This window comes from Gracilinanus agilis, chromosome 3 (assembly GCF_016433145.1).
Source record: "Gracilinanus agilis isolate LMUSP501 chromosome 3, AgileGrace, whole genome shotgun sequence".
Taxonomy (NCBI): domain Eukaryota; kingdom Metazoa; phylum Chordata; class Mammalia; order Didelphimorphia; family Didelphidae; genus Gracilinanus; species Gracilinanus agilis.
Window position 1 is genome coordinate 379,512,784 of NC_058132.1, and position 26,824 is coordinate 379,539,607.

The 26,824-nt window shown below is 36.0% G+C and overlaps 1 protein-coding gene across 1 annotated transcript in view; it reads left to right on the forward strand.

Moving 5' to 3' along the window:
• Nucleotides 1-227: 227 nt before the first annotated feature.
• Nucleotides 228-26,824, forward strand: part of PTCHD1 (patched domain containing 1) — a 59,018-nt gene continuing 32,421 nt past the window's right edge. Inside the window, exon 1 of the mRNA XM_044666817.1 lies at nucleotides 228-578. Within this exon, the coding sequence (XP_044522752.1) occupies nucleotides 228-578 (351 nt within the window). The remainder of the gene's footprint in view (nucleotides 579-26,824) is intronic.

Genomic DNA, 26,824 nt, shown 5'->3' on the forward strand with positions numbered 1-26,824 from the left:
GGAGGGAGGGGGGAGGGAGGAGGGTCTGTTTCCTCCCGGAGGGGACTCTCCCGAGGTTTTGCTCGGGACTCCCCGATGGTTGTGACCGGGCTCCGAGAGAGCTTCAGATCTCACCCCCGTCGCTGCCACCGCCACCACCTCCACCGCCACAGCCACCGCCACAGCCACAACCACAGCCACAGCCGTGCGTGCGCCTTGTCCTCCTCCTGCGCTCCCTCTGCACTAGGATGCTGCGGCAGGTTCTGCACAGAGGCTTGAGGACGTCTTTCTCCCGGCTCGGCCACTTCATTGCCAGTCACCCCGTCTTCTTCGCCTCCGCCCCCGTGCTCATCTCCATCCTCCTGGGGGCCAGCTTCAGCCGCTACCAGATAGAGGAGAGCGTGGAACACCTGCTGGCGCCCAAGCACAGCCTGGCCAAGATCGAGAGGAATCTAGTCAACAGTCTCTTCCCGGTGAACCGCTCCAAGCACCGGCTCTATTCGGACCTGCAGACTCCCGGGCGTTACGGCCGGGTTATCATCACCTCCTTCCAACAGGAGAACATGCTGGACCAGCACCACACTGACCTGATCTTAAAGGTAAAAATGGGTTTGGGGACCAGACGCGGGAGGTCAGGCAAGCGGACTGCTCCCTCTGTGACTGCTGCTCTTACTGGGCTTTCTGTGTGCATCTGGACTATAAGCATCACCCCTATACATACACACACATACACACACACACAAACACACACACACACACACACACACACACACACACCCCTATGCGTGTCCCTGTCTCCCCTACACGTATACATTCACAGGCACACGCCCGAACCTAGTTCCACCCCCACCACACACGCTCCACTGGAGACCGCCCAAGGTGTTGAGGGGCTCGCCCTCTTTGCTTTGCTTTTGCCTTTGCCTGCCTCCGTTTCTTGGGGCTTCCCCTTCCTAAGTGTTGAGCGTCCTGTGTTTGTGGCACAGCAGTGCCAGTCCGCCGCCCCTGGTGCCTGCAACAGTTGGGGCGGCGACGGTGACAGCAGCAGCAGCACTGTGGTCTGCTTGTTTTTGTTGGTTAGGGGGCGGGGATGGTTTTGGTCCTGATAATGATTGGGTTGTTTAGTTAAGAAGAGGAGATATGTTAGGAAGACTAGTAACTTGTGTACAAAAGTCTCTGAGCCCTTAAAAGATAATGGGGGCAGAGGTTGGATAATATTGACAACTTACTCCCAACCTTTTCTCTCCTTCCGTCTTCCAGAAGTATTGCTGGGGGAGTCTTTGAAAGATATTGCCTGCTCTGTGTGTTTCGTGTGGGAGGGTAATGAAGAGTTTAGAGTAGGAGGTGTAAACTGCATGGGAAGATTGTAAGGAGATCAGTCTAAGATCACAAGATTTCCAGTGGTCAGAGTAGAGGGTAAGGGAGGCCAAAGCATTGGCTCCTGCCACATAGACCAAATGTATGTTTTAGTTTTCTGAAAACGGTTAACATAAATCGTAAAGCTTCTTCCTCTTTCAAAGTGATCCCTCTTACCTCCAACTCCCCCATTGAGCCAAAACCTGTTGGAAAGAGGCATAGAGAATCTAATGTCCTGTGTGCTTTGGGGTTGGGGTAGGGGGGCAGGTAAGAGGTATAGAGAAGATAAATCAGGTTCTGGTGTAGAAGAATTGCATCTAGTAATGTCACTAGAGTCATAGATCTTAAGAGCCTTGTTAGGTCTTCTGTCAAAGGTGGGACCTTGTGACAAGTAAGCTTATGGTGATAACTTTAGGGAACCTTCTAAGAAGAAGAGACATTTGGGTAGACAGTATGGACAGTGAGCTAAAAGATTATGATAGATGAAAGGGAAAAGGGTGCAGATGACCCATCAGAATCCATAATTTACATTACTATTCTGCATGTTCTCTATGGGAGAACTCAAGGGTATGGAGTTGGGGGGAAGGGAAATCAGTGAGCACATAGAGGTGGAATGTGCCATACAAAATATGAGTCTCTGATTAAGATCTAACTATAGCCTCATAGGTTCTTGGTATTCCTTTCATTCAAAAAGGAATCCACCAGTGCTTGTTGGCTTTTCTTTATCCCTTCCTCTGTAACTAACTCCCTAGGGGAAGGCAGGCTTATTTTCCACTAATATATTACTTATTTCATTCTGTTTGTTGACATTATCAATCAGCAATCAGTAAGTAGCTAATGAGGGGAATCTGAATAAGTCTCACTGAAATGAGGAACTCTTCCTTCTGTTAGGTCATAATATTTTTGAATGGCACATAAATTTATCATGAACAGACAGATTCACTCATCACGGGCCTGTAATTATGTTAATTTTATTATATTGGTTCTCATCATTGTATTTCCAAAATGATATGATTTTATCAATAGTTTAGTAAAAATATTTTAACACAAAAACACTTCTCCAAATGTTTCCTTAAGAAAACTTAGGCAAAGATTTGTCATCTCTATCAAGAAACTATAATTGAACAAGTTTTGTCAGGATGAAATGCTGCCTCACCTTTTGATAGATGACTGATCTAATCTACTAAATGATCCATCCCTTTGTATTTATTGATTCAGTGGTTTATCAGGCCTTTTTGCTCATTAACCATAGCACCACTATGTTCTTTTGTTTGACCATAGCTACATTTACTCTCAAGGTTAATGGGAAGTCAATAGGCATATCAAATACTTGTTTGTCTCAGTTCTTTTCACTGATTTGATGCTGAAGTTTTCTGTGCAGAAAAACCTTATTCAAAGAATATTTGGACTTCCTTTCAGTTTGCTTGATTTGTAGTAGTCTGGATAAAGACTAGAAGTAAAGGACAACTGGTTGAATCAGGGATTGTTTCAAAGAGTAAAAAGCATTTTTAAAAAATATCTAGGTGCCTAGTTAAAATCAAAATGAGGTTTATAGTGACAAGAACTCATTTTTCTGAAAACCATCAGATAATCGACATAAAAAGAATTTATCAACTTTGTAAAATCAGTGGTTTGCATCCAGAGGGATCTCCTTAGATTTTTGAATTGTTTACCCTTTTTTCTAAATATTCACGTAACATACTCATTTTTAGTGGGTATATGGAGTAAGGGAGTTTCAAGGAAATGGGCCTTCACAGGAGGATGGAAGATTGTATTTAGCAGCTTTCTTTCTTTTTTGCCATCATAACGAGAATATACACTACGTCATTACCAGGAATTATTAGGGTCAAAAAAGTCATTGTTTTTACGGTTATCCTTGTTTTTGATAATACAAGCATACAATTAATAATGGTAGGAACAATAATAACCATTCAGGAAGCATCTAGGTGGAGTACACACTATACAAAATATTAAATGGTTTCTGCCTGTTTGAGCAAGATTTGATTCAAAATTAAACAAAGACTAATATAAATCAATACCCTATGGGGCCATATTTCCATTCCACTAACTTTAGAAAATAACTTGAAATGTTAGTTTACATGGGCTACATTTCTGCTCATAAAGAGAAAACTATTTATTTTAGATTAAAGATGGCATCCAGGGCTAACCAAAGACTGAGATGTCTCAAAGCAGTAAGTGATAGAATATGCTATTTCCAAGTTGTATTGACAGTAGGATGCCTTATCTCAGCATATAAATACACCTACTGTTCTAGCCACTAAATTTACTTTTTGTGGGAAAATCACAGTTTTCCACACATTACTCAGGCCTCTTAATGTTTGCTAGCAAATGAAGAAGGAAGGAAGGGAGGAAGGAAAGGAGGGAGGGAGGGAGAAAAGAGAGGAAAGAGGGAAGGGAATAACAAAAATAAATTGGGAAAAAGAAAACGTAACAGAAAGTGAGATCATGAAAAAAATTATTTTCAAAATGCTGTTTATTCATAAGTAAAATCAAATGCCCAAATGTTTGCATTTTATACCACTTATCCTGTTCTCTTTGGTGTAAAAACTGGTCTGGCAACACATATCCTTTCCTCTCAGTGTTTCTACTTAGAGCCAGAAGACAAAGAGCTGCAATATAGTGTAAAACTTGGGTTGCTTGGAGTAAGGAGAAAAAACATTTAATCAAGTGAAAGAATAGGAAATAGATCTTAGATGTGAGTCTTAGAACATTTCTTTTTCAAATAAAAAATTAAGTTGATCCCTATTAAGTACTTTCCTCTGAACAGAACTTAAAAGGATTTAAATAAATTAATCTCTCAAAAGATTTAAGATCATTTCATGATAGGAAGGAGGGTTTGAGAATTAATCTTTTGGCTGTCTTTTCCAAGCCCTATCTCCCACTTACTTCAAAATGGTGCATAATTATATTTAAGCCCAGAGAAACAGCTGTAACAAACCAAGTTGAAACAACTTGACTGGCTTAACCATACTTTTTTTTTTCCAATTGGAAGAATATTTCAGAAAATATTCCTACTCTATTCTGTATCAATGATCTAACAAAAATTAAGAAAGTAATAAATATATATGGGTGAAGGATTCTTTTTTATTTCAGTCAAAACCAGCACAAAAACTTAAATATCTTATACACACACACACACACACACACACACACACACCCCCAAAAAAAACCTTTTCTACATGAAACTGTTGTAGATATTGTAAATTTTCTTTAATTCATGGATTACCAAACATTCCCAAAATTTGTAGGCTGTCACTTGTTCTTGTCATAGGATGTTCAGGTCTTGATGCAATAACCAAGTAACTAGGCAAGTTTGAAGTACATATTCATGACTACTGGTTAATTTTAAAAATACTCTTCAGTAAGATTTTTTAATCCTTTTTCATTCTAAAATGTTTTACTTCCTTTTCTGCCTCTGTACATCAAATAATATCTAAAATATTTTTCTTCAGGATTAAATGGTTTGTTCTTGTTGTTTGAAAAATGCCAAAAAGCCTTTTTCTAAAGAAAAATCTCTTAGAATGTCCTATTCCTCCCATAAGAAGTTTTCACAAACCTATCCATCATTTATTCACTGTACATCTTATATGCCAACATGAGATCATATATTTCATCTAAACCTTTTATTTCTATAGAAACTAAAATTCAAGGAAAAAACTAAGATCAGTCTTTAAAAGAACACTTACATGCTTGCCAGGGCAACTAAGTCATAGTAGTTGGTAAGAAACAATTTAAAGATCTCAGGTTTTTTTCACCTATCATATCAGCACTTAATTCAAAGACTAAGGAATTTACTCTAGTATCCTTCATTCCTATTGCATTTTCCTCTTAATAACTGTACCTCATTCAAAATTACTTTGTTTTGTTTGTTTTTGTTCTTTAATAATAGGTTACTAGTGCTAGGGGACCACCTAAAATGGAGGCAAATAGGTCATTATTTTATGCTTTCTTTCTCCCTCACACCACAGCTCTTCTTACCTAAAATAACAGAGTGCTTATAATGTGTTATCTTTATAAAGTGTTATAACATACAAGTATTATTATGGTCCCTTTGGCAACATTGCTCTGTGACCTACGGGACTGTGACCAGTTTTTCAGTTAGACATTTTCCAGAATGCTTTTGCCATCTTCCTTTTCTATTCTGTAGCTTTCTCCCTTATCTTCTGAGCATGATGGTACCAGAATCCTCCAAAACAACAAATCCACCAAGAAAACTGGATCTAGTTTAACAGAATGTGAACTGACAGTGAGTGGCCTTTGAGATCTACTGCAGAATTACAAATTAGAATGGTCTCATATTTAGCAAACATTCTTTATGATCCATCCAGAATAAACCATTTCTTAACTTGGCCAACTGTATGGCAAGTGATTTGCCAGGCAACAATAGTCTAAACAGGAGTGGAAATGGGTGGTTAAGTTTTGTTTTCTTTCCAGCGTCACTGATGGAGAGTTTTCATCCAAGGACCTTGTGATGCATTGACAAATGTTCTAACTCCTTTAGCAGTGATGTTCCCTTGAGCTGAGTTAATCAGGGAGACATATTAGTAGAGGCAAGAGAAAGGATTCAGTCCAAGTTTTCTAAGCTTACAACTTTTATAGCCCCAAGCCAATTTCTACTTGTATTTTATTCACACTTTAGGACTAATTTGAGAATGAATTTAAAAGGGATATAGGTTTTCTTTTTTTCATGAAGACTGTGAGTTACACCCAAATGTACCAAGCATAATTCCATGCTGAACTGGCATCTGACACTGGAGCACAACTCAGTTATGTGATTTCAAACTCCCATGCAAAAGCAATTCTTTGTACATGGATTTTCCAATTTGGTAATATTTAATAGAACTGTTCGTTAAAACCAAAATTCAAACTTAAGCTATTAGATGGGGTGAATTCATCCTTCTTAATGTCTTGTGTCATTTTATTATCATTTGTATCAAATTAGGTCCAAAAATTTTCAAAAATTGACACCTCAGGACATGGGAAGAAAGAAAGGAATAAGTTTTCATATAATTCCTACTGTGCCAGGCACTATGCTGAGCACTTTATAAATATAATCTCACAACCATGCTGGGAAGAAATGCTATTATTCCAAACACAGTTGGGAGAACTGAGGCAAATGGAGATTAAGTGACTTAACCAGAGTTACAAACCTTGTAAATGTCGGAGGCTGGATTTGAATTCAGGTCTTCCTGACTGCAGGCCCAGTGAAGAAATGGAACATTTGACCTCCATTTTATAATGTTAAGTATCTATTTGGTAGTTGTTTTTAGAAAGTATGAAAAGGGCAAACAAAAAAATTCCAAGAGGAGACATTGCTGCATTTTGTGTCTCAAGATAAAAAATATAGTATTAGAGAGCTTTTGCCTTCTTATTCATGACCTTCAGGATGTGCTTTTAGATTTATGCTTTAAAAGAGAGGAAATAAATATTTGGAGTTTTATATTACTATAGGTTAGTTTGTGACAGCCTTTGAAATAAATTGGCCACTCCCTTAGTATCATCCCAGCTAGAATATAGCATTACTTGTGTATTCTGACAACTATGGAATTTCTTCAGCATTCTGTCATCCTTTAATGGCAACCACAACAAGGAAAAGTTCTAATTTCCATAAACTATTACCTTTCACTTTACTTTTCAGTTCTATTGAAGATTATCCCAAAATGGGCTCTAGCTTTCATTGGTCATCCTGGACAAAGTGCTGGGTATTCTTATTTCACTAATAAATATTCATGGTGTTCTTGGCTTATAACCAATGCTTACTCTCTCCTCATTGCCCTCTTTCTCCACCTCCAGCTTGTCATACATATCTAGCCACTCTTTCCTCTGACTAAAGTAAAATGAGGTGAATTTTTCTAATGATCTTTAATCATATGGATATCCTCTCAGCCACAGAAACATGCCATGGCCATTTCTACCTCCAGATTCTTGCTATTGTTATCCAGCTCCTTTGGGATGGCTTCTTCTTTCCATTCCACTTATGCAGACCCTGCATCTTCTTCTAGACTCTGTCAGAATTTCACCTGTTCCATGAACTCTTCCCTTACTCTCTCTCTCCTACAATACTTACAATTTATATGTGGCAAGATAGCAAACAACTTTATACTTGATTGCATAGTTTTGAATTGTTTCCTACATGTTAGTTATGATTCATAAACTAAATTAAATCTCCTTGAAGAACTATGCCTTATATCCACATTCCCTACAGAGTTTAGCCTAGCATAGTGTCATACACATAGTAAATAAGTACTTAACAATAATTGTTGGTTAGTTGATTGTAGTTGACTATAAGATGAAAAATGTTCTCTACAGCTCTCTCCCTTTCTATATAAACATCCTGGTCAAATACAGCTCTGTCTGATAGCACAGATAGACTAGCAAGAAAAACTACCCAGAATCCAATGTCACTGAACTGTTACTGTGGAATTTTTGTGATTTTGCACCCTGGAAGAGAAAACTTATTTGAAGTGAGCCATTACTCCCAAATACAGATTATTATTAATTGGCTTTAGTGGATTAAGTTCTATAGTAAATCTTGATCTCAAACTTATTGGTGATGTACAATTTATCCTAAAAGTTTATTGATATCTTAACTCCTATACATATATAAGGAAATTCTTGAGAAGAAGCATTGTGTAGTGGATAAAGGCAAAGCTTTGGAATCAGGAAGACCTGGGTTTCTAGTCCAGGCATTTATCACCAGCTCACTGTGCAACTATGAGAAGTCATTTGTCTTCTCAGGGCCAGAAACTTTCTAAGACCCTAGGTTTCTGGTGAATTACTACTGATTTATGTGGGTGCTTTGCTTATTAAGGAGTTACCTGCACATCAATGAAATTGTAGGTGTAGACTAAAAAATAATGAAATCTTCAAGAGGCTACTCAATAATTTCCTCTGCCAGGGAGAATCTGAGATAATCAATGAAGGAAAAAAGGGAAAATCAACAGCTTCCCATCTCCTACTAAATCAAGTCTTGCCAGAGTACTTCTTTCTTTTGCTTTAAGGGAACAAGAATGTGGTACATATACCAAAAGAAGTCAACATAAAATGTTTTCTAAACAAAATGCAGGTGATTTTAAGGCTCTTTATTTCTTGGATTACCTAAATTTACCTCAATTAGTGCCAATTATGTATGTTATACTCAGACTGGTTCCTTAAAGTATTGGATTGGTTTTTAAGTGAACTGTGATACTATTTGAACTTCACTGACACAAAAATAGGAAGAAATCTAACCAGAAAGCTAAAGTCATATTATTCTATTTTCTCATAAAAACAATATTTATAATAAATATATTAGCCCATTCTTTTATTAATTTCCTTCCCTTTGAAATATTACCAATATGCTAATAGTAACTAAATCATACTCATTCTCTAAAAATAAAAGATGACTGTAAAACAATAGAGCAATTAATTGATTATTGATTTATAAACTAATTTAGATACTCTGCTTGCTGTACTTACAAAGTATCTTCAGTTTATATCAGTGAAGTGAAGATCATAAGTGAACTTCCCTTCAGGGCCAGATACAAGAACACTAAAGAGACTCTTGTTATGAAAAATAAAATATTTATCAAAATATATAAGGATAAAAAAGGATTTCTAATTCTAAGGGATTCTAACTCCACCAAAATAAAACTCCCTGGTTCCATAAGGAACCATTTCTCCTGTGTCCACAGGCTACACTGATCCTTCCTGATCTGACTAACCCAAATTTTTACTCTTCTACATAAACTAACACTATTGTCCTTATAATTCTTAACTTTGCCTCCAAGTTATAAAAATAACAAAGGCTAGCTGGCTGAGTCTCAGCAAGAACCAAGTTGGGACTCTGAGCCTTAACAGACTCAGAGTCCAAACCAAAGACCAGGTTTTCCTTTGGTCTTCTCAGAGTTAAAACAATCTATAAAAACAGTAATAGATACTCAATATTCCCAAGTTGGAAATAGAAAACACTGAGCTCCTTCAACTCTTCTCCTCCTTTCCTCCTACCTCAGATAGTGAGAGAGCTAGAGGCAAAGATGTTACCTCCTCCAAGCCCTCAGAGAGAGTCTCTGTGAATAACTGCCAACTGCCTGAGACCAACTGCCACTCCAAGAGAAAGTAACTGTCACAGAAAAAAGCCGTTAGACTTGAAATTGACACTCTGTCTCAGCTCTATTTGAATCTCCAATTTTTTCTCAAGCCAGCTTCTCTACTTCTTATCTCTAAACTAATATAACAAGACTTATTTTCTAATATCCCTATAATTTTCAGGAAGCTACTACCACTATATTTGCATCAGAAAAAAATCAATTGATTAATCTGTGTGTGGCAAAAAATTTAACTGTTCATTTGAAATTTTTTAATTGCTTCACTGGAGAGAAATATTATTCAGTATGTTTCTTATATGCAAAAAAAGTATAGAAAAGATTAGAGAATCTTTAGACAACTCTTTTAACCTTGCTGACACATAGTTTAAGACCTAAGTATAAAATGATACATCTTAATTCCATTCTATCCAATGGTTTGTTCTGACTTTTGTCAGTTTCTTTCATTTCCATATGAAACTATACAAACTATCACAGAATCATAGAGCTGGACAAGACATTAGAAATCATCTGACTCAACATATCCATTTTATAGACAAAGAAACTGTGTGTCAGCAAGGTTAAAAGAGTTGTCTAAAGTCACAATAGCAATGTGACAGATTCAAGACTCAAATCTAAGTTTTTAATCAATAAATAGCTAATGTGTCTATTCTTTGGCTAGATACTAGAGAGAAGAGGAGCTTATACTCAAAAAAGATAGATAAAACATGTACACAAAAACTATAATACAAAGAAAAACATGGAAACTTCAGCAGAAAGGTTCCAACAGCATTTCTCTGAGAAATCTTAGGAGAGGAAGAATATTTTCAACTCAGTAGATCAGGGAAGGCTTCATGAAGGAAATGATACCTAAACTGGGCCTCAAAGGAAGGCAGGAAATTACACTAATGAGGATGTTGGAGGGCAAAGTCCAGATCATCTCCAATGCATAATATTCCTTTCCTGGAGTTTTGGTGTGTTTTTTTTCCCCCTCAAATCCACCCCAATTCTTAGTGCCATAATTGGGAGTGGGGGTGGAAGGAATGGATGTCTCCAGTGTCTAGCACAATGTCTATCACATAGTAGACACCTAATCAATGTTTGTTGATTGAGTGAGTTTGAATTTCTGAGTTTTGTTTTTGTTTTTAAATTTACCATTCTGGCAAATAACCAATTTGAACAAAGATTTATTTGATGATCTCTTTTCATTTATTTTGAAAATGCCAATTATTTACTCTTTGGAACCATTCTTTTAGTCATTATAGCCTGTTGAGTAAATACATATGTTGGCATTTTTGGAACCAACAGGCCATAATGGGTGCTCAACTTATATCCTCAATTCACAGATTAGCTATTTGTTAGTCTTTAATGACTACATCTGAGCTATTAGAGACTATTGGTTTCATCTCACTGCTGAGCTTGCAATTCCATCCTCACTTTGAAAGTTCTTTATGTTGTGATGGTGGGTGAGTCAAATACCCTCTCACCATGATGGTTTCTAATAGTTTACGATCTAATCTCCATGCTTGATAGAGCTTTGCAACACAAGCAACTGTCTACTTTCAGCACAGAGAAGCACCTTTTAAATTAACAATCCTGTTACCCTGTCCCAGTCTGCACAAGTGCTATTTGGATCTTTTTCATGTCAAACTAAAAAAAAAAAGTAATTCTCCTGCAAATTATATGAAAGCTCTATCAAACTCTTCTCTCACTTAATTTATATTAGAACAGTGTTTCCTTTTGGGAAATCTTTCTAACATAAGTAGAATTGCAAGTACTTCAAAAGGAAGAGAGTAGTAAAGATTGTAAGAGATTAGGAGAACTGGGTAAAGTGATCGTTGTAAAGTCCTTTGAAACTGGGATGTTTTATACTAATATTGCTGACTCTAGCAATTTATCAGTTGTGCCAGTTAGCATTCCCTCTTACTTCTCAACGTTTGTCCCTCTTTTAGGGACCACAAACCATAAATAATTAGACCTAAAATAAGATACACCAAGAAGTTTTCCTGTCTACCAAATTGTCTGTATTAAACTTTTAAAAGTAATATGAGGTGAAAATGTACTATAAGTGACAGACAAGTAGTCAAGCACTTTCCTTTGATTCTTTTTTATATCATAACATATACCAACATGTTTTTATTACCATAATACTATAATGCACATGTCATCAAAAATGTTTAAATATAAATTAAAAATAAATATTTTTAAATAAAAAATTTCATTTTAGAAAAGCTTTCCAACAAGTAGAGGATCTAACTCACTTACAGGTGACCATTTAAAGTGGCAAGAGATGGAAATGAGAGATTCCAAAACAGGGCTCTTTTACCTTTTTTGTATTGTGGACCCTTTTGTCAGGCTAGTAAAGCCTATGAATCTATTCTCAGAATAATGTTTTAAAATTCATAAACTGCACAGGATTATAAAGAAAATTATATTTAAATAGAAAAATAATCATATTGAAATACCATTTTTCAAAAATTCCATGGGCCCTAAGTTAATCATCTTTGTTCTGGAGATGGAATTGAGAAGACACGGAAACTAATTGGATATGAGAAGTGAAGGAAAATATGTATCTGAGGTTGTGAATCAGAATGACTTGAATGATACTAATGATCTCAACAGAAATAAGGAATTTGTGAGGGGAGGAACTTAAGGGACCAGATAATGATTTATGCTTTGGACATGTTTGGTTTGAGGTCTATAGTATATACCTGTGAAGATATCCAGCAAATGTGAAATTAGAGGATAGGAATGATATTGAGGCTAAGTATTTAGGTTTTGGAATCATTTAGTCTTCTGCACACAGATAATAAAAGATACCTGATCATGAGATCACCAAGAATGAGGATACGAAGAGAAGTGGAGGGAAAGAGAAAGGAATAGGAGGGGAAAGGGAGAGAAGAAAAGAAAAAAAAAAGATAGGAAAGGAGAGCTCACAGAGTACTTAAGAAAGGGTCCTGATTCATACCCATATATGGGGGTAGGATAAGTATAATGATAAATCAAAGGATACTGAGGAATAACCGGACAAGCAGAATAACCAGGAAAGAGAATTGTCATGAAAACTCATCAACAAGCCTTTATTAAGTGCCTACTGTGTTCCAGGAATTGTGTTAAGTGTTAGAGGACAGTATATCAAGAATGGAGCTAGTAAATAATTTCAAATGCTACAGAGAGAGAGAGAGAGAGAGAGAGAGAGAGAGAGAGAGAGAGAGAGAGAGAGAGAGAGCAAGAAAAGCTTTTAAAAAGATGTAGCAATTAAAAGATTTATGATAACCTATGAGAAAGCAATTTCAGCCAAGCAATGAAGTACAAAAATAATAACATGGGAATTCACCTGCCATCTCAGCACTGGAAGCCAATGATGAAGGACAGTTAGCAAAGGAATGGCAAGTACATGTTTGTGTGGGGTTGGGTAAAGAATGGGATAGGATTCAATACAGACAGAAAAAAAGATAATCAGAAAATGCTGAATTAGGGACAAGGAGATTGCACACAATTCCCTATCCCAGGGATTGTCTTCACCCTTTGGAAGCTAAGTTTCATGAGAGCAGGAACTGTTTTTATTTCTGCTTATTTTGGTATTCCCAGCATTTGGTACTGTATCTGGCACAAATTAAGGGCTTAATTGGTTTGTCATAGAAAAAGTAGTCATTTTATGTTACTAGATCATTGCTTTGTGCTCTCTCATTGATCACTGTCATTGATGTCAATTTTTTAAAAACCTGATTTCCAGTTATCGTCTTCAAATTGTTCCTTAGGTAAACACCACATATGTGTTATGTCCTTCTACTTACTGATGACTTGTTATCTATATTTCATTTTATTATATTATGTATAGCTTTGCCTAAAAGTGTTGTAAGATTGAGAAATACTGTGTTTGCTACACTTCCTTACCCCTATCTTCATTTAATGAGTAAAAAGAGAAAGAATCTAGGGAATTGGAAGGATATGGAAAGCTATAAAGACTTATGCTAGAATTTAGAGATTTTGTCTGACTGGCTGCTCCCTACAGTTGCTTAAACATGCACTCTGCTCAAGCATCACTTTCAAGTATTGTCAGGACAAATCCCCAAGCACTTATTAAGCACCAACTCTTCCAGGCTTTGCGCTAAGTGCTCAGTATACAAATGAAGGTGAAAAATGTCCCTGTCTCAAGGAGCACTTGATTTAATGTTAGGTGAAGTGGGGTCAGGAGAACTAGGATTGAGTCTGAATAGCTGTCAAACAATGGATTGGTCATTCAGTCTAAGTCTTGATTTCTCCATAAGTAAAATGGGAATAATAAATACACTACCTATCACACAGGATAGCTGTGGAGAAAATGGACTTTATCAGTTTCGTTTTGTTTTTTAAAACTCTTACCTTCTGTCTTGGAGCCAAGGCAGAAGAGTGGTAAGGGCTAGGCAATGGGGGTTAAGTGACTTGCCCAGGGTCACACAGCTGGGAAGTGTCTGAAGCCAGATTTGAACCCTAGGACCTCCCATCTCTAGGTCTAGCTCTAAATCCACTAAGCCACCCAGCTGCCCCCCTTTATCAGTTTTAAAGTATTATATAAATGTGAGTTAGTAATCGTACAACCCAATATGAATGGCAACCATTGGTTCAGTCCATGCTGTTTCTCTTAGAAGTACTTCTGGATAAAGATTATTTATTTCATTGTGCACATTAATTTAACATTCCTATAAAACCAACAGATGCTCACTACTTGCTTGTTTTAAATGAAACACTTTTGGAAGCTATAATAGATCCCCCCCTCCACTATTATGTCAAAATGATATAAAGTTAGACAAAAATTGCTTATGTTAGAGTTGCTTTTCTTTTTTAACTTGAAAACATGTTTTCCCCCTTCTACTTGCATCAATGCAAGGAATAGCCTAGAGCAGTGATGGGCAAACTAGGGCCAGTGGGCCAGATACGGACCCCTGAAATGTTCTATCCAGCTGCTGATATTATTCCTAATCTGACACATACACTGAAACTTCAAAAGAGTTACCTTAGAAACAGACTGGCAGATGAGCATTTCCTTTCCTTTGGCCCCCCTCTTTAAAAAGTTTGCCCATCACTGGCCTAGAATATTTCAGGGACTCTGAGTTGTTGTCACAAAGCAATACTAAGATAAGGCCTTGGTGTTTTCCTGATGCTTCTTGTCTCATTTTCTTTCCTCCCCAAACTGAAGTTCAAAAAGGAAGAAATGCTCAAATCAAAAATATTGAATTAAAATTATTTTTATTTTTTGTGTAAGAGATCACTGGAATTCATATTGTTTTAAGCTAAAGATAAAAAATGTTCAATATAACTTGGTATCCATTAAGTATATTAAAAAAATTTTTTTAATTCACTAGGTCTTTGACCAGCTGAATTTTGTTTGTTTTTTAAGTTTATATAGAATTTAGAAAATCTATAATTTCAGAAAGGTGCATCTTAAACATAAATAAGAATTTCCCAACATTTGTGGATTTCTTAGTACTTAGAAGACTTCTCAGAAGAGGATGATGGATTCTCATCATTGAATATTAGGTTTGGCCTGTCTAGATAAAAGTCTTGAAGAAGTGGCTCCTCAAAGTCTCTGTCAGCCTGCTGATTATATGATTTTCCCATGAAGAAAATAGTGTAAGAAGTAAGTTTAAAAGTGCTTCAGCCTTATGGGAAAATAATACAAATGATCTATAAATAGATTTTACCCACTTTCTGAGGGGGAAAAAAACTGGTTCAAGTAAAGGGGTTTAATCTGAAACAGAAAGGATTTTCATTTAGTATACAGAAATTTTGTGTGTGTGTGTAGACATTGTAAAAATAAAATGGGCTAATTTTCCAAGGGAGATAATAAATAGGTATCAATTAAGATCAAATTAAGTCATACTTCTACTGAAGATAGAGTCATAACCAAGATAATATTTTAGAAAAACCAACAATTAAACATTTCTTATAAGGTATATCTCATAGCTAGATTATGTTACCTAGCTAAAATATGTCAGTTCACTTTCTCTGAATCTGGGTCCCTGCTAGATATCCTATTGAAGCAAAAATAATTAAACAAATGAGGGGGAGAACATTAGGGGAAAATCAGTTTTCTAGTTATCTGCCAAAAAAAGCCCTCTAATATAGTCCTAAATTTTGAAATATTTGTAGCTTCAAAAAAAAAAAAACAACCTTCTAGGGGGGCAACTGGGTAGCTCAGTGGATTGAGAGTCAGCCCTAGAGACAGGAGGTCCTAGGTTCAAATCTGGCCTCAGACACTTCCTAGCTGTGTGACCCTGGGTAGGTCACTTGACCCCCATTGCCCACCCTTACCACTCTTCTGCCTTGCAACCAATAAGATTTTTTGGTTTTGTTATTATTAACACTTCCGTATTATCTTGAATACCCCATCTGTTCTGCTGACCACAGGGCAGTGGGTCATCTTCCTCCTGCCACTAGACATAAGATTTAATTCACTCCTGCATGGAATTTTCTTTGAAATCTATCTAGAAGCCACAACAGATGCAGAATGGAAATGCTTGTCACTTCTTCATGTCAGGGCAAAGGAGTAAGAAGTGCCAGACCTTTGTAACCTGCTCTAACTGCTGATAAGCCCTCAGATTCAATTTAAGGTTTACTGAGAATTCCTCAGTAGTGTTTGGGAAAAATGGCTGATGAACAGCCTTTCACTTTATGTCCTACCAAAATCTACAAAGCTAGTTAGACTGGCCCTGCTTACTGTTTCAAGTTCCATTTCATTAATGATGAATCTGGGATTTCCCAGTGGAGAGTTGCCATTTATGGGAACTTCTTTCATGAAGTAGATGGACTATGTTCAAAGCACTATATAAATCTTTCCAATTCAGTACAGAATGCTCTTGAGTATTTAAATTTTCTGTGATTCCTTGAACTTTAGGAACTTTTTACTTATTGCAGTATTCAGAAATTGCTAACATCTAGTTACAAAGTCTATCTTGCATCACATAAAATTGTGCATAAATACTTCATAAACATTAAAATAATTTTTGCATAATTAAGATATTAACTCATTTAAGTCAGAAACTGCTTCATTTTTATCTTTGTATCTCCAGTGCTTGAAATATCATAAATGCTTAATAAAGATTAGTAGGTTGATTTATTGATCAGTACAGGGTATCAGTCCTCAGTCATATGCTCCCAGATTTCAATTTTCTGCTGTTTTATTTGCTATATGTAACATATTCATCTGCTAGGTATGTTGCTTACAAATGAATAATATGACACCTTTGCCTTCTTGTTTTATATTATTTTATAATTAAATATGTTATAATTAAATGTGGTTATTGGTTCTCATACTGTTGCTACAAATTGGAATGAGGAAGGGGGAACAAATAAGGTCCAAGAGTAAAAAGTTTCTCTTTTTCTTTTAGTTCCCTCTTCCTTACAGGCCTCCATGAATAAATATCTGCCCATTGAATATTTTCTATATATGGGTTACAAAGTATTGGCAATTTTGAAAAATTGCTGCAGTCTTTTCATTTTGGCAAATATATTGGCACATGTATATTTGAGAGATTACCTTTGCTGATATATTCTGATGTTCTGATCGGTCAGCTGTTCTGTGTCCTTGAGAGCTAATACGTGTATTTAATCAAGTCTCATTTTATAACTGTAAGTAAGAGGGAATTCCAGAGAGTGAGGTTCATTTCTGAGAAGTCAAGGAGAAAGAAGTTACTTGCAGTTAGGTTGGAATGCATATTATTGATGACAACAGTACTATATAAGATTGTGTTGCACTTCCCAAAACATTCTATTCAGTCTCCTAAAGAAAAAGTTGGATTTTGTTAGTAGGACGCCTCAAAGCCAAAGTCCTATTCAGATAAGTGACCTGGAAGGAAACTCCGTGCAGGAACATTCTCAATATTGTTAGGAATAAAAAGAGGTCTGGTCCAAGTTATATGTGTTTATTAATAAAACAAGAGAGAGAGAGACAGAGAAACAGAGAGAGAAAGGCAGAGAAAGAGAGAGAGAGATCCCCCTTAAAGAAACATTAACCTGATTAGGATCTTTTCTCCATTTGGCTGGCTAAGACCCATATATTCTTACCACAGCAGGAGCAAGGCTATCTTATTCTCTCTTGTGGAAGTCCAGAAAGAGCCCAGTCTTAGTGCACCTTGGTTATTTTAAATCTCCCCCAGCCCACTTACTCTCACACGTCATACCCATGGGCCAACTGTTGCCCTTCCTCCTTCACTAGGGCTGCCCAGGGGACATTCCCTCTGCTTTGTTGTCATCCACATTAATTGCTGACTTTTCTGATCAAGGTCCCCTAATTTCCTTCACACGGTATCAAGATTATTGTTTGTCTTTCATTTTCAAAGAGGTCTATGACATGGGATGATATCTTAAATTGAATTTAAGTGAGACAAAGTTGCACAAAGTTGCCAGCCTCTCTTATAGAGCCATCAAAGCTCAGCATGAAGACAAAAGTCAGGAACGTGATGATGGCCCAAGATGCAGTAAATGACCTTTGCATCCTCAATGTCTAACCAAGGTCTAAGCATCTGCTTCAGCTGTCTACATGGTTATTGGAACAAAATGTTCTCATTCACCCATTCTATTTAGAAACACCAACAAAATCAACAAAAAATTTAAAAATCTTCAATTCCTAAGTTCCAGGAATTTGACCCTAAATACCTGTGTACTTGATATAAAATGAGAAATTTTATCTTGTGGATTTAATCTTTGTAGTAACCATAAAAGGAAATTCTTCTTTTATACAAGAACAGAGTGGACTACCCCCATCATATCACATCATGTCATGGAACAACATTGCTATGTGACATCAACCAAACAAACCACCTAGATACAATAATGGCACTTAGAAATACAAGCTTTGTTGATAGGAAATCACAGTGGTTCCATTGAGGATTCATATGAAGGACAGCTCAAAGGAAAGGGTGTCAATTACAATTTCTTACTGAGAGATGGTCCCTCTTTAGAGGAAAAGTACTTCACAGCCATCTTTGTAAGCAGAATAGTTTGACTAAAAGCACATGAATTACCAAGGGGAGCTAATGAATATTTGGAGAACCCTACAAGTAAAACAGATGACATAGACTAAAAGAATGGAAAGAACAGAGAGTGAAGGAGACTATAGAATCTTGACAGATAAAATAGGAGCAGCAATCATTGACATCCTAAAAACTATCATGGTGAGGAATTTTTCAATACATTTATTGAATCATGAGAATTAGAATCAGCCTTGGAATCAGAAATTTCTTCATTAGGGCAGCTAGGTAGCACAGTAGATAGAGCACCAGGCCTAGAGTTGGGAAGACCTTGGTTCAAATCTGGCTTCCAATACTTTCTAGCTATATGACCCTGATCAAGTCACTTAAGCCTGATTGCTTAACGCTTGTTACTCTTCTGTCTTAGAATTGTCTGTCTACTTAAAATCTGTCTACTAAGACAGAAGGTAAGGGAGAGATCTGTCTCTGATACATGGCACATGTGTCACCGTGCATAAACCAATTAACTTCTCAATGTACAAAGCAACTCTCTAAGCCTATAGTAACAAATGAAGTACTGATCTGCTTTGGTAGATGAAGTTTCCACACTGATCATTCCTATGCCAATGAAACCATAGTTTTAAAAATAAAAGGAAAAGCTAATTCCTATAGGATGTTAGAATTAGGACTTTAGAGATCATCTAGACAAACTGCTTCATTTTGTTTTTGAGGAAATTAAAGTAGAGAGGAGTAAAATGATTTTTTAATGCCAAAACATGGAGAGTCTATATAAATAAAAAATACACTGTCAGGCTGAAGATATCTCATCATAAACTAAGGATTTTTGTGGAACTGACACTTAACATTTCAGCAAGCATTTTCACACTGACTACCTTCAAGGATGAACTCTCAAAAAATATGAAGATATGGGATTCATTCCAGTTTTGAAACACCTCTATTATTTGAAGCCAAAGGAAAAAATTTGAGACCCAGATCTGATAGTACATTTATTGAGGTTTCCAAGGGAAAAAATGGGGAGAAGGGAAAGGGTGTAAATGATTAGGTGCTCTAGATAAGCTTTTTCCTCAACAAAATTCACTCAGTTTTAAAGAAGGCACTGCCATTGGTAACAGTTTAAATTATAAAGGTAAGAGAGATAACTGGAGCAATGATCATGGCATCTTCCTGATTTTTCCATTTCAGACAAGATGGGTTGAACTTCAGACTGGGCTGTTTTGCAGCATTGTCAGGAGTCTATCTCAAGCCTAGAATTAGAGGTTAAGGTCACATTGTGGATTATCAATCATGAACTGTGGAATACAACAGACTTAGAAATCAACAAAACACTTTTAGATGGTTTAATTTGCAAGATTTGCTACCATCAATGCAATCTGAAATCTATCAGCAAATGTGAATGTCTAGAAAAGTTCATGAGATCTCAAAATTACTCCTTGATGATAGATGACTAGTTATGTCACAGTTAATGATATCAGATCTGACCCATTCTTTCAACAATAGAACAGAATTCAGTGTTAAGTAATAAGGCTCACTTTTTCTGTAATAATCATGTTTGAAAACACAGCAAGAAATCTGGAAGCTGGCGATAGACTGTATTAGGGCCTCCAGGATATTCTTTTAATTCAAAAGGCTTTAAGCATTATTAAAAAGTGATTGAAGCAATCATCCAGGAGTTTCTGCATTTGTATGACTAACTTATGCTCTAGAAATGTACTTTTAAAAAAAAGTGAAATATCAAAGACCAACAAAGTTAACAATGGTCTAACTACAAAACCTAAGTGGTACCGAGGTAAAATAAAACCCAGACCATTTCATTAATTCAGTGTAGAATTTGTCACTAAGTTCTACTACCTCGATAGCATCCTAATATCATGTAACAAGAGTCAAAGAGTTCATATATGTTTTTTCAGCCAGATTAAGAAAAAATAAATATTTCAGGATACTGTTGCAAGAGACTTCAAACAAAACTAAAGGGCTATGAATAGTGACCAAATTCAACCTGTCTCATGACCTGAAGTACCGAACCCAACTATGCTCACTCCTTCATTCCTTTTCTGACTCTTCAGACTTCTCTATTTCTCTGCTACTTTTGTATCCTGGATAATCCCTTCACTACAGTCCTATTTTCCAAAAAATGAATTCCTCCCAGAACCTCCTTTTTTATAAAGTGCCTAGACCAGCCTAACTCACTCCATAGTCACCTAACTCTGCTCCTGAGTCTCTGGACTTCCCCACCAGGTCCCAAAAGCTTTTCCCCCCAGAAGATGCCTCTTTCTTAAGGCTTTCCCACTCTAGGAAATTCCTCCACTTTGCAACTTCTTCCTCTAATTGATGAGTTCTTTCCTACCATGCTCACTACTATCCTCTCCCAGATCCATTATTGACACTCTGGGGCCTCCCCAGTTCCACTGCTTTTCAGCTCTATTTTATATATTGTTTCCCCCCCATTAGAATGGAAGCTTCTTGAGACATGATGCTATCTTAGTTTTGCTTTTACTGTATTCTCAGCACTTAACACAGAGTCTGATATCTATTAACTATTTATTTATTATGTTTGTTGATTTGACCTGATTTGCCATTACTATTGCATATAGATGCTTGAAAATTTTCATCAAACTCATCCTATGAGACTTTATGAATATTAAAGAAAGTTGTCTGCCAGTATAGAAGTGACCTTTACTCTGATACAACTGTACTGGGTGGGGCATTTCCAGAAGCCAGATTCACAGGTAGCAGCCATCTGTTGACTTAAATGAAGCAGTCGTACTGAGGACAGGTAGATAAGATGTCATAAAGGTGCAATAGGTCCATTTCCTCATCAACTGTAAAGAATAAAGAATGTTTGTGTAATGGACTGAATCTTACAGAATGGCATAGTTGTAGAAAGTGAGGGAATAGAACAAACAGAATAACTTGGCATAAAACACGAGAGGGATATTTTATATCTCTTTTTCTTGCAACTTTGAAGATGAAGTGGCAGCCCTTTATAGAATGTATCAGGTTCTACCAATAGTAATGAGCAAATGAAAGGACAATTTTCCCAAGTATATTTTGTGGAAGAGCCTGGAGAACTCTCATCAGTCTTTCACCTTAAAGGGATAAGATTAGCTGCAGAAAAATTCTGAAATACAAGTGATAAAGTCAATTTACCCTTGCTGTCATGTCCTTAAAAAAAATAAACTTATTTTCCATCTTACAATCAATACTATATATTGGTTCCAAGGCAGAAGAGCAGCACGAGCTAGGAAATGGGGGTTAAATGACTTGCCCAGGCTCACACAGCTAGGAAGTGTCTGAGGCCAGATTTGAACCCAGAATCTCCCATCTCTAGGTCCATCTCTCAATCCACTGAGTCACCTAGCTACCCCCTCCATTTTTAAAGACAGACTGGATCTCTTTTCCTAATTGATATCTTTACTCTTCCAATTAGACCTGCACATTCAGATGTTTCCCTCTGACCAATGAGAACAGCCATTCATTTGTAGATTGTCAAATGATTGAGCAAAATTCATCATCGCATATATATATATATATATATATATATATATATATATATATAAAGAAAAACAGAGGATATTCATAGTTTCTCTGGGTATACAATAATGTCATTCCACAACAGTAGCTGAAATAAGGAACAAAAACAAAGCTTTCAACTAGTACTTTTTTTGTTGGGGAAAAAATGAGGACCTGAACTCTTCATTACCTCTCCTCCTCCACCTAACTCTGACTAAGCTCTGCAAATGCCCAGTTCCAAAAATATGTCATTACTCTCTCCAAACATGTGTTTTGATGGTGTGGAAAACTTGCATCTTGTGCTATTTGTAACCATGAAAAAAAAATGCTACTTCATTCATTTATCAGCTTTCTCCATTGTTTCCAGTTATTCATAATGGAACTGGTCCTACTCATTGAGTCACATTTCCTATTATTGATTGTTTCATATGCTTCAGACTATGATTGGGTGAGACTTTGCAGTATTTGTTGCAGAATGCTGCTTTCATCATGAGATAAATTTAGTGTTTTTGGTGCTTTCTGCTAAGATATTTTAGCTCTGTACTACTCAAATGCAACCTCCTTTTTGCTGCACTGTTTTACTAGGATATTTCTTTTCTTCACAATAGATAACTATGAATTACTGTTTTTCTTTATTGCTTTCAATAAGTCTCTTTTAAATAGGCATGCCTTATTTTAAGATGGATAGATATTTCCACTTTTCCACAATTTCAATTATTGTTGATGTTCCTGTACAAAGGCATTACTGATAGGATTCTTAAATAATCAGATCCCCTTGTAAATTTTAAATATTTAACTTATAAGCAAGTTTTACAAATAACTTTTAGTAAACATTGTTTTTTTTAATGAAATATAAGTACTTTGTAGCATGAGCTGTTTTCTTGCAGGAATAAATGCTATTATATTTCCAGAGGTTCAGTCTCATGAATGCTCAAGTGATCCTGAGTCATTTAATATTTATGAATTCAGTTATTTTCCAATGGAGGGGCTATATTTGGGATTAAAGAGAACTAGTTATTAGGAATTATTTAATTCTCATCATTAATATACTTGAGTTCACATATGTAGTTAGAATCTGTAGCCCCTCTTTAAAGAATCTAAAATGGAATAAAAGCACCTACCTTTCAGGGTTATGAAGACCAAATGAAATTATATTCATAAAGCCATTAGCAAAGTGTCTGATCCAAAGCGAGCACTATATAAATTCCCTTCCACTTCCCTCTTATATTCAATTGGCAACTAAATCCTATTGACTCCACTTCTACAACATTTCTAGCACCCTTCACTTCCTACCTATTCCCATTGACACAGTCTCTGTATGTGGCTTCATTCAACCCCAGCCTGATCTGTTGCACAACCTAATGACAGATCTTTCTTCTTTTATATATTCTCTGCTCCAATCTGCCCTTCATACTACTTCCAGAATTTTTTTTAATGTTTACATCTGTTAATGTAGGTTCTCTGCTCAAAAATATTTTGTGGCTATCCTATTTTCCAAGTAAAATTCAGAACCATTTCTTTACCTGAGGTCCCCCACAACCTAATGACATCCTAGTTGTCAGATTTCATTTAGTATTACCCTTCACAAATTCTGTTTTTTCTCTAAGTTGCTCTTTTTTTCTGCTCCTGGAATCTTTTGATCTATAGTCTATATCCACATTCTTTTCTTAGCCTGGAATGCTCTTCCTTTACCTCTTTGCTCATTTAATCCTGACCTTCCTTTAGGTTTCATTCATGTCACAGTCTCCATGAACTTTTTTTTTTATTCCCTTAGCTGGTAACCACTTTCCTTCCTAGATCTCATAAAGCGCTTCATTTTGTAACTTTCTAATAGAAATATGATATAATACTATGTTTTATTCCTACCTTTATTAGTGCTTTATCTACTATACTGTAAGTTCCTTGAAGGCATGGATCTCATCTCTAAACATTATGATCCATAAGATCCTTTTCAGCCCCAGATCTAATGATAATACTTAGCATGCTGCTCTGCACACAGAAAGTGGTTAATAAATGTTTATTGAATGGCTGAAAAGAGCTTCATGAGGAGCTTAGAGGGTAGGAGTACTAGTAAATAATTCTGACTTCAAACATACTAGTTGGTAATACATACACTAAATTCTTTTCTGATTTATGTGAAATATTCAAACTTGTAAGGTTCCTTTTTCATCTTTCATCAATCAGAATAACTGTCAAGAAGAGCTTTTTATATTTCATTCTCTTATAAGTGATCATTTTCATTGCTCTCAAACCCAGTCTCCATTACATTTGCCCAATTTATTCACACAAAATTTTATGAAATAGCTCATACAAATGTTTTAACATTTTGCTTATTTTATAAATATTTAAGTTTCATAATTATTAAATATTTTAGCTTGCATATGCAAATAGCTGAACACATGAATTCATTTTGTCCCATTTTCGCATATCTAAAATTGCATGAGAAAGTCTTTAAAACATTTCTCAGCATGATTAGCAAGAATAACAAAGAACAAAGGATCTTGCTTTCCCCAAGTTTGGAAAGCAGGAATAAATATGCAATGGCTTGCTTAGAGTGTAAGCAAGGTTTATCTTTCTGTAACAGGGAATGTTATCTATCCTTAAATTGTTATCTATGCTTAAAGTACAAACTGGTCTTCCTCCTAAAAGAGAACATAAAAGGGCTCAAGGAAGACCTTTCCTTCCTCCATGTTATCAAGAAGAATAAAGCATTTGGGGGGGGGGAGGAATGTCTTCCAGGTAAAACAAATAAGACAGAGGATCTGAAAGAATAGGATGGAATCCTGATTTCTGTTGGATTGTTAGAAAATGAAAGGATGTAAAACAAAATGAAATACTGGACCTAGAAATAGAAGGGATTACTGAACACAACCACCCCCCCCCCATTTTTCAGTTGAGGAAGTCGTGGCCCAGTGCCACAAAGTTAGCAAATGTCAGAGATGGGATTTGAACCAAGGTTCTCCAAAGTCATTGTTTTTCCACTGCACCAAGCTCAAAGGCAACTGAACATGAAGGCCTACATAATAGATAGAAGATTCTTTTCATAAAGAAAAGACAAGAAAAACAACTGCTTGCACTACAAGTAATGAAGTTGTGACTCCCTAGGTGCCATCAGGAAAGAGAGTATCAAAAAAAGATTAGTAGAACAAAAGATAAATATATTTGTAATCCTTTACCCCTAGCTACATGGGTTCTAAGGCAACTATTTGTTGCCTGGCCATTAACATTAGAAAAGTCTGTTGTTAGTCATGTATCTAAGATATGATGGAGAGCTTCTTAAGACTTAACAAAACTTAATTTCATGGACACTATTATTTTCTTTTGATGATTTATATAAAAACAAATGACACTGCCAGAAGAAATTTAGGAAATATGGCCAGGGATAATGCAGTCCCAGGAAAGAAACTGAAGACCTGTTTCATTGTTTCATTGCTGCTTACAATTTAAGGCAAGATCTTTGGAAGAAAGAAACAGACATGGAAAATGAACAGTTGGCTAAGAAGGTGGCATCTGAAAATAAGATTAAGGACCAAATTTTAAAAAATGATGGGCTTCTAGTCAGAAATGGCATACATCAAACATGAAAATGGTAAAACTATATTTGCCTAGAGTTCTGAGGTTTTGATGAAAAAGGCCTTTAAAAAATTGCCCATATATATCTACAAATTCAAATCCCAAAGATAGTTATCAGCTACAAAATAGGAAAAAGATAGGATCTAGTAATAAAATCTCAGATACCTTATTGTTATATCTTTCTACAGATTATAAAATGTGACTATTTAGCAAGCTTAACTAGAGATCTGAGTGCAAAGAAGCAAATTTGACTCCTTGGAAATCATTGATATTTGGCAGGATGGGACTCATGATTAAAATGTTGCTGAAATTGCATTCTTAACTTTTTAGGGTTGTTAGATAACAGGAAGAGTTCCTAGTAGTAGTATATTTTAGGAAATATACTTATGTAAGACTATCCAAAAACCAAAGAGGGACACATGTGGAAAGTTTTGGGTCAAAGATAAGAGGCAAAAACAGTTGCTACATTATCATTGAAATATATTACAGACTACTTGAACAGAAAGGGAAATAGATTAAGGAGTTTTAGGAAAGAGACAACTAGCCTGGCAAAATTCTGTGACATATTATTGTTTTAAATGGTTAATGAACATTTGGGAAAAATAAATGGTGATCAGCAAGAGATAAAATGATATATTAAAGATGCCATGTTAGACTAAACATTTCATTTTTTTTAGCAGGATTCACATGTTGTCAGGGGCAAAATGAAATAGTGAATACAGAGCCAGCCTTAGAATCAGAAAGAATCTCACCTCTGACATATGCTTATTCTCTGATCCTGAGCAAGTTGCTTAATTTCTTAATATCTAAGCCCAGCTAAGAACTTAAAGTTGCAGAGCAGTTTTAAATAGATATTAATAGTTTCCTACTGAAAGCTTCTACAGCAATGAACTAACAGATCAGTAGTGTGTGTGTGTGTGTGTGTGTGTGTGTGTGTGTGTGTGTGTGTGTATCTGTATCTGTATATACATATAGAGGTAAATTAAGGGAATGTTATAGATAGAATGTGTTGATATTTTATTGATTGAGTGGATTCAAGACTTGTTTAATTAATATATCCAAAGAGTAGTCATAATGGAAATATGTCAACTAAAGCTATCTTTAGTAGAGTATACTAGGAAGTTGTACTTGACCTTGTATTAAATAGATGATATAATTGTCAAATTTCCCAATGGCACAAAATAAGAATAACTAACTAATATGTTAGATGATAGAATCTAAAAAGATTATGTCAAGCTAGACAATTGGAATATATCTAGTAAGATGTAATATAATAGGGATAAATGTAAAGTTATATTTGGTTTCAAAAAATCAATCATACAAGATGGGAAAGAAATAGCACTTCTGAAGAAA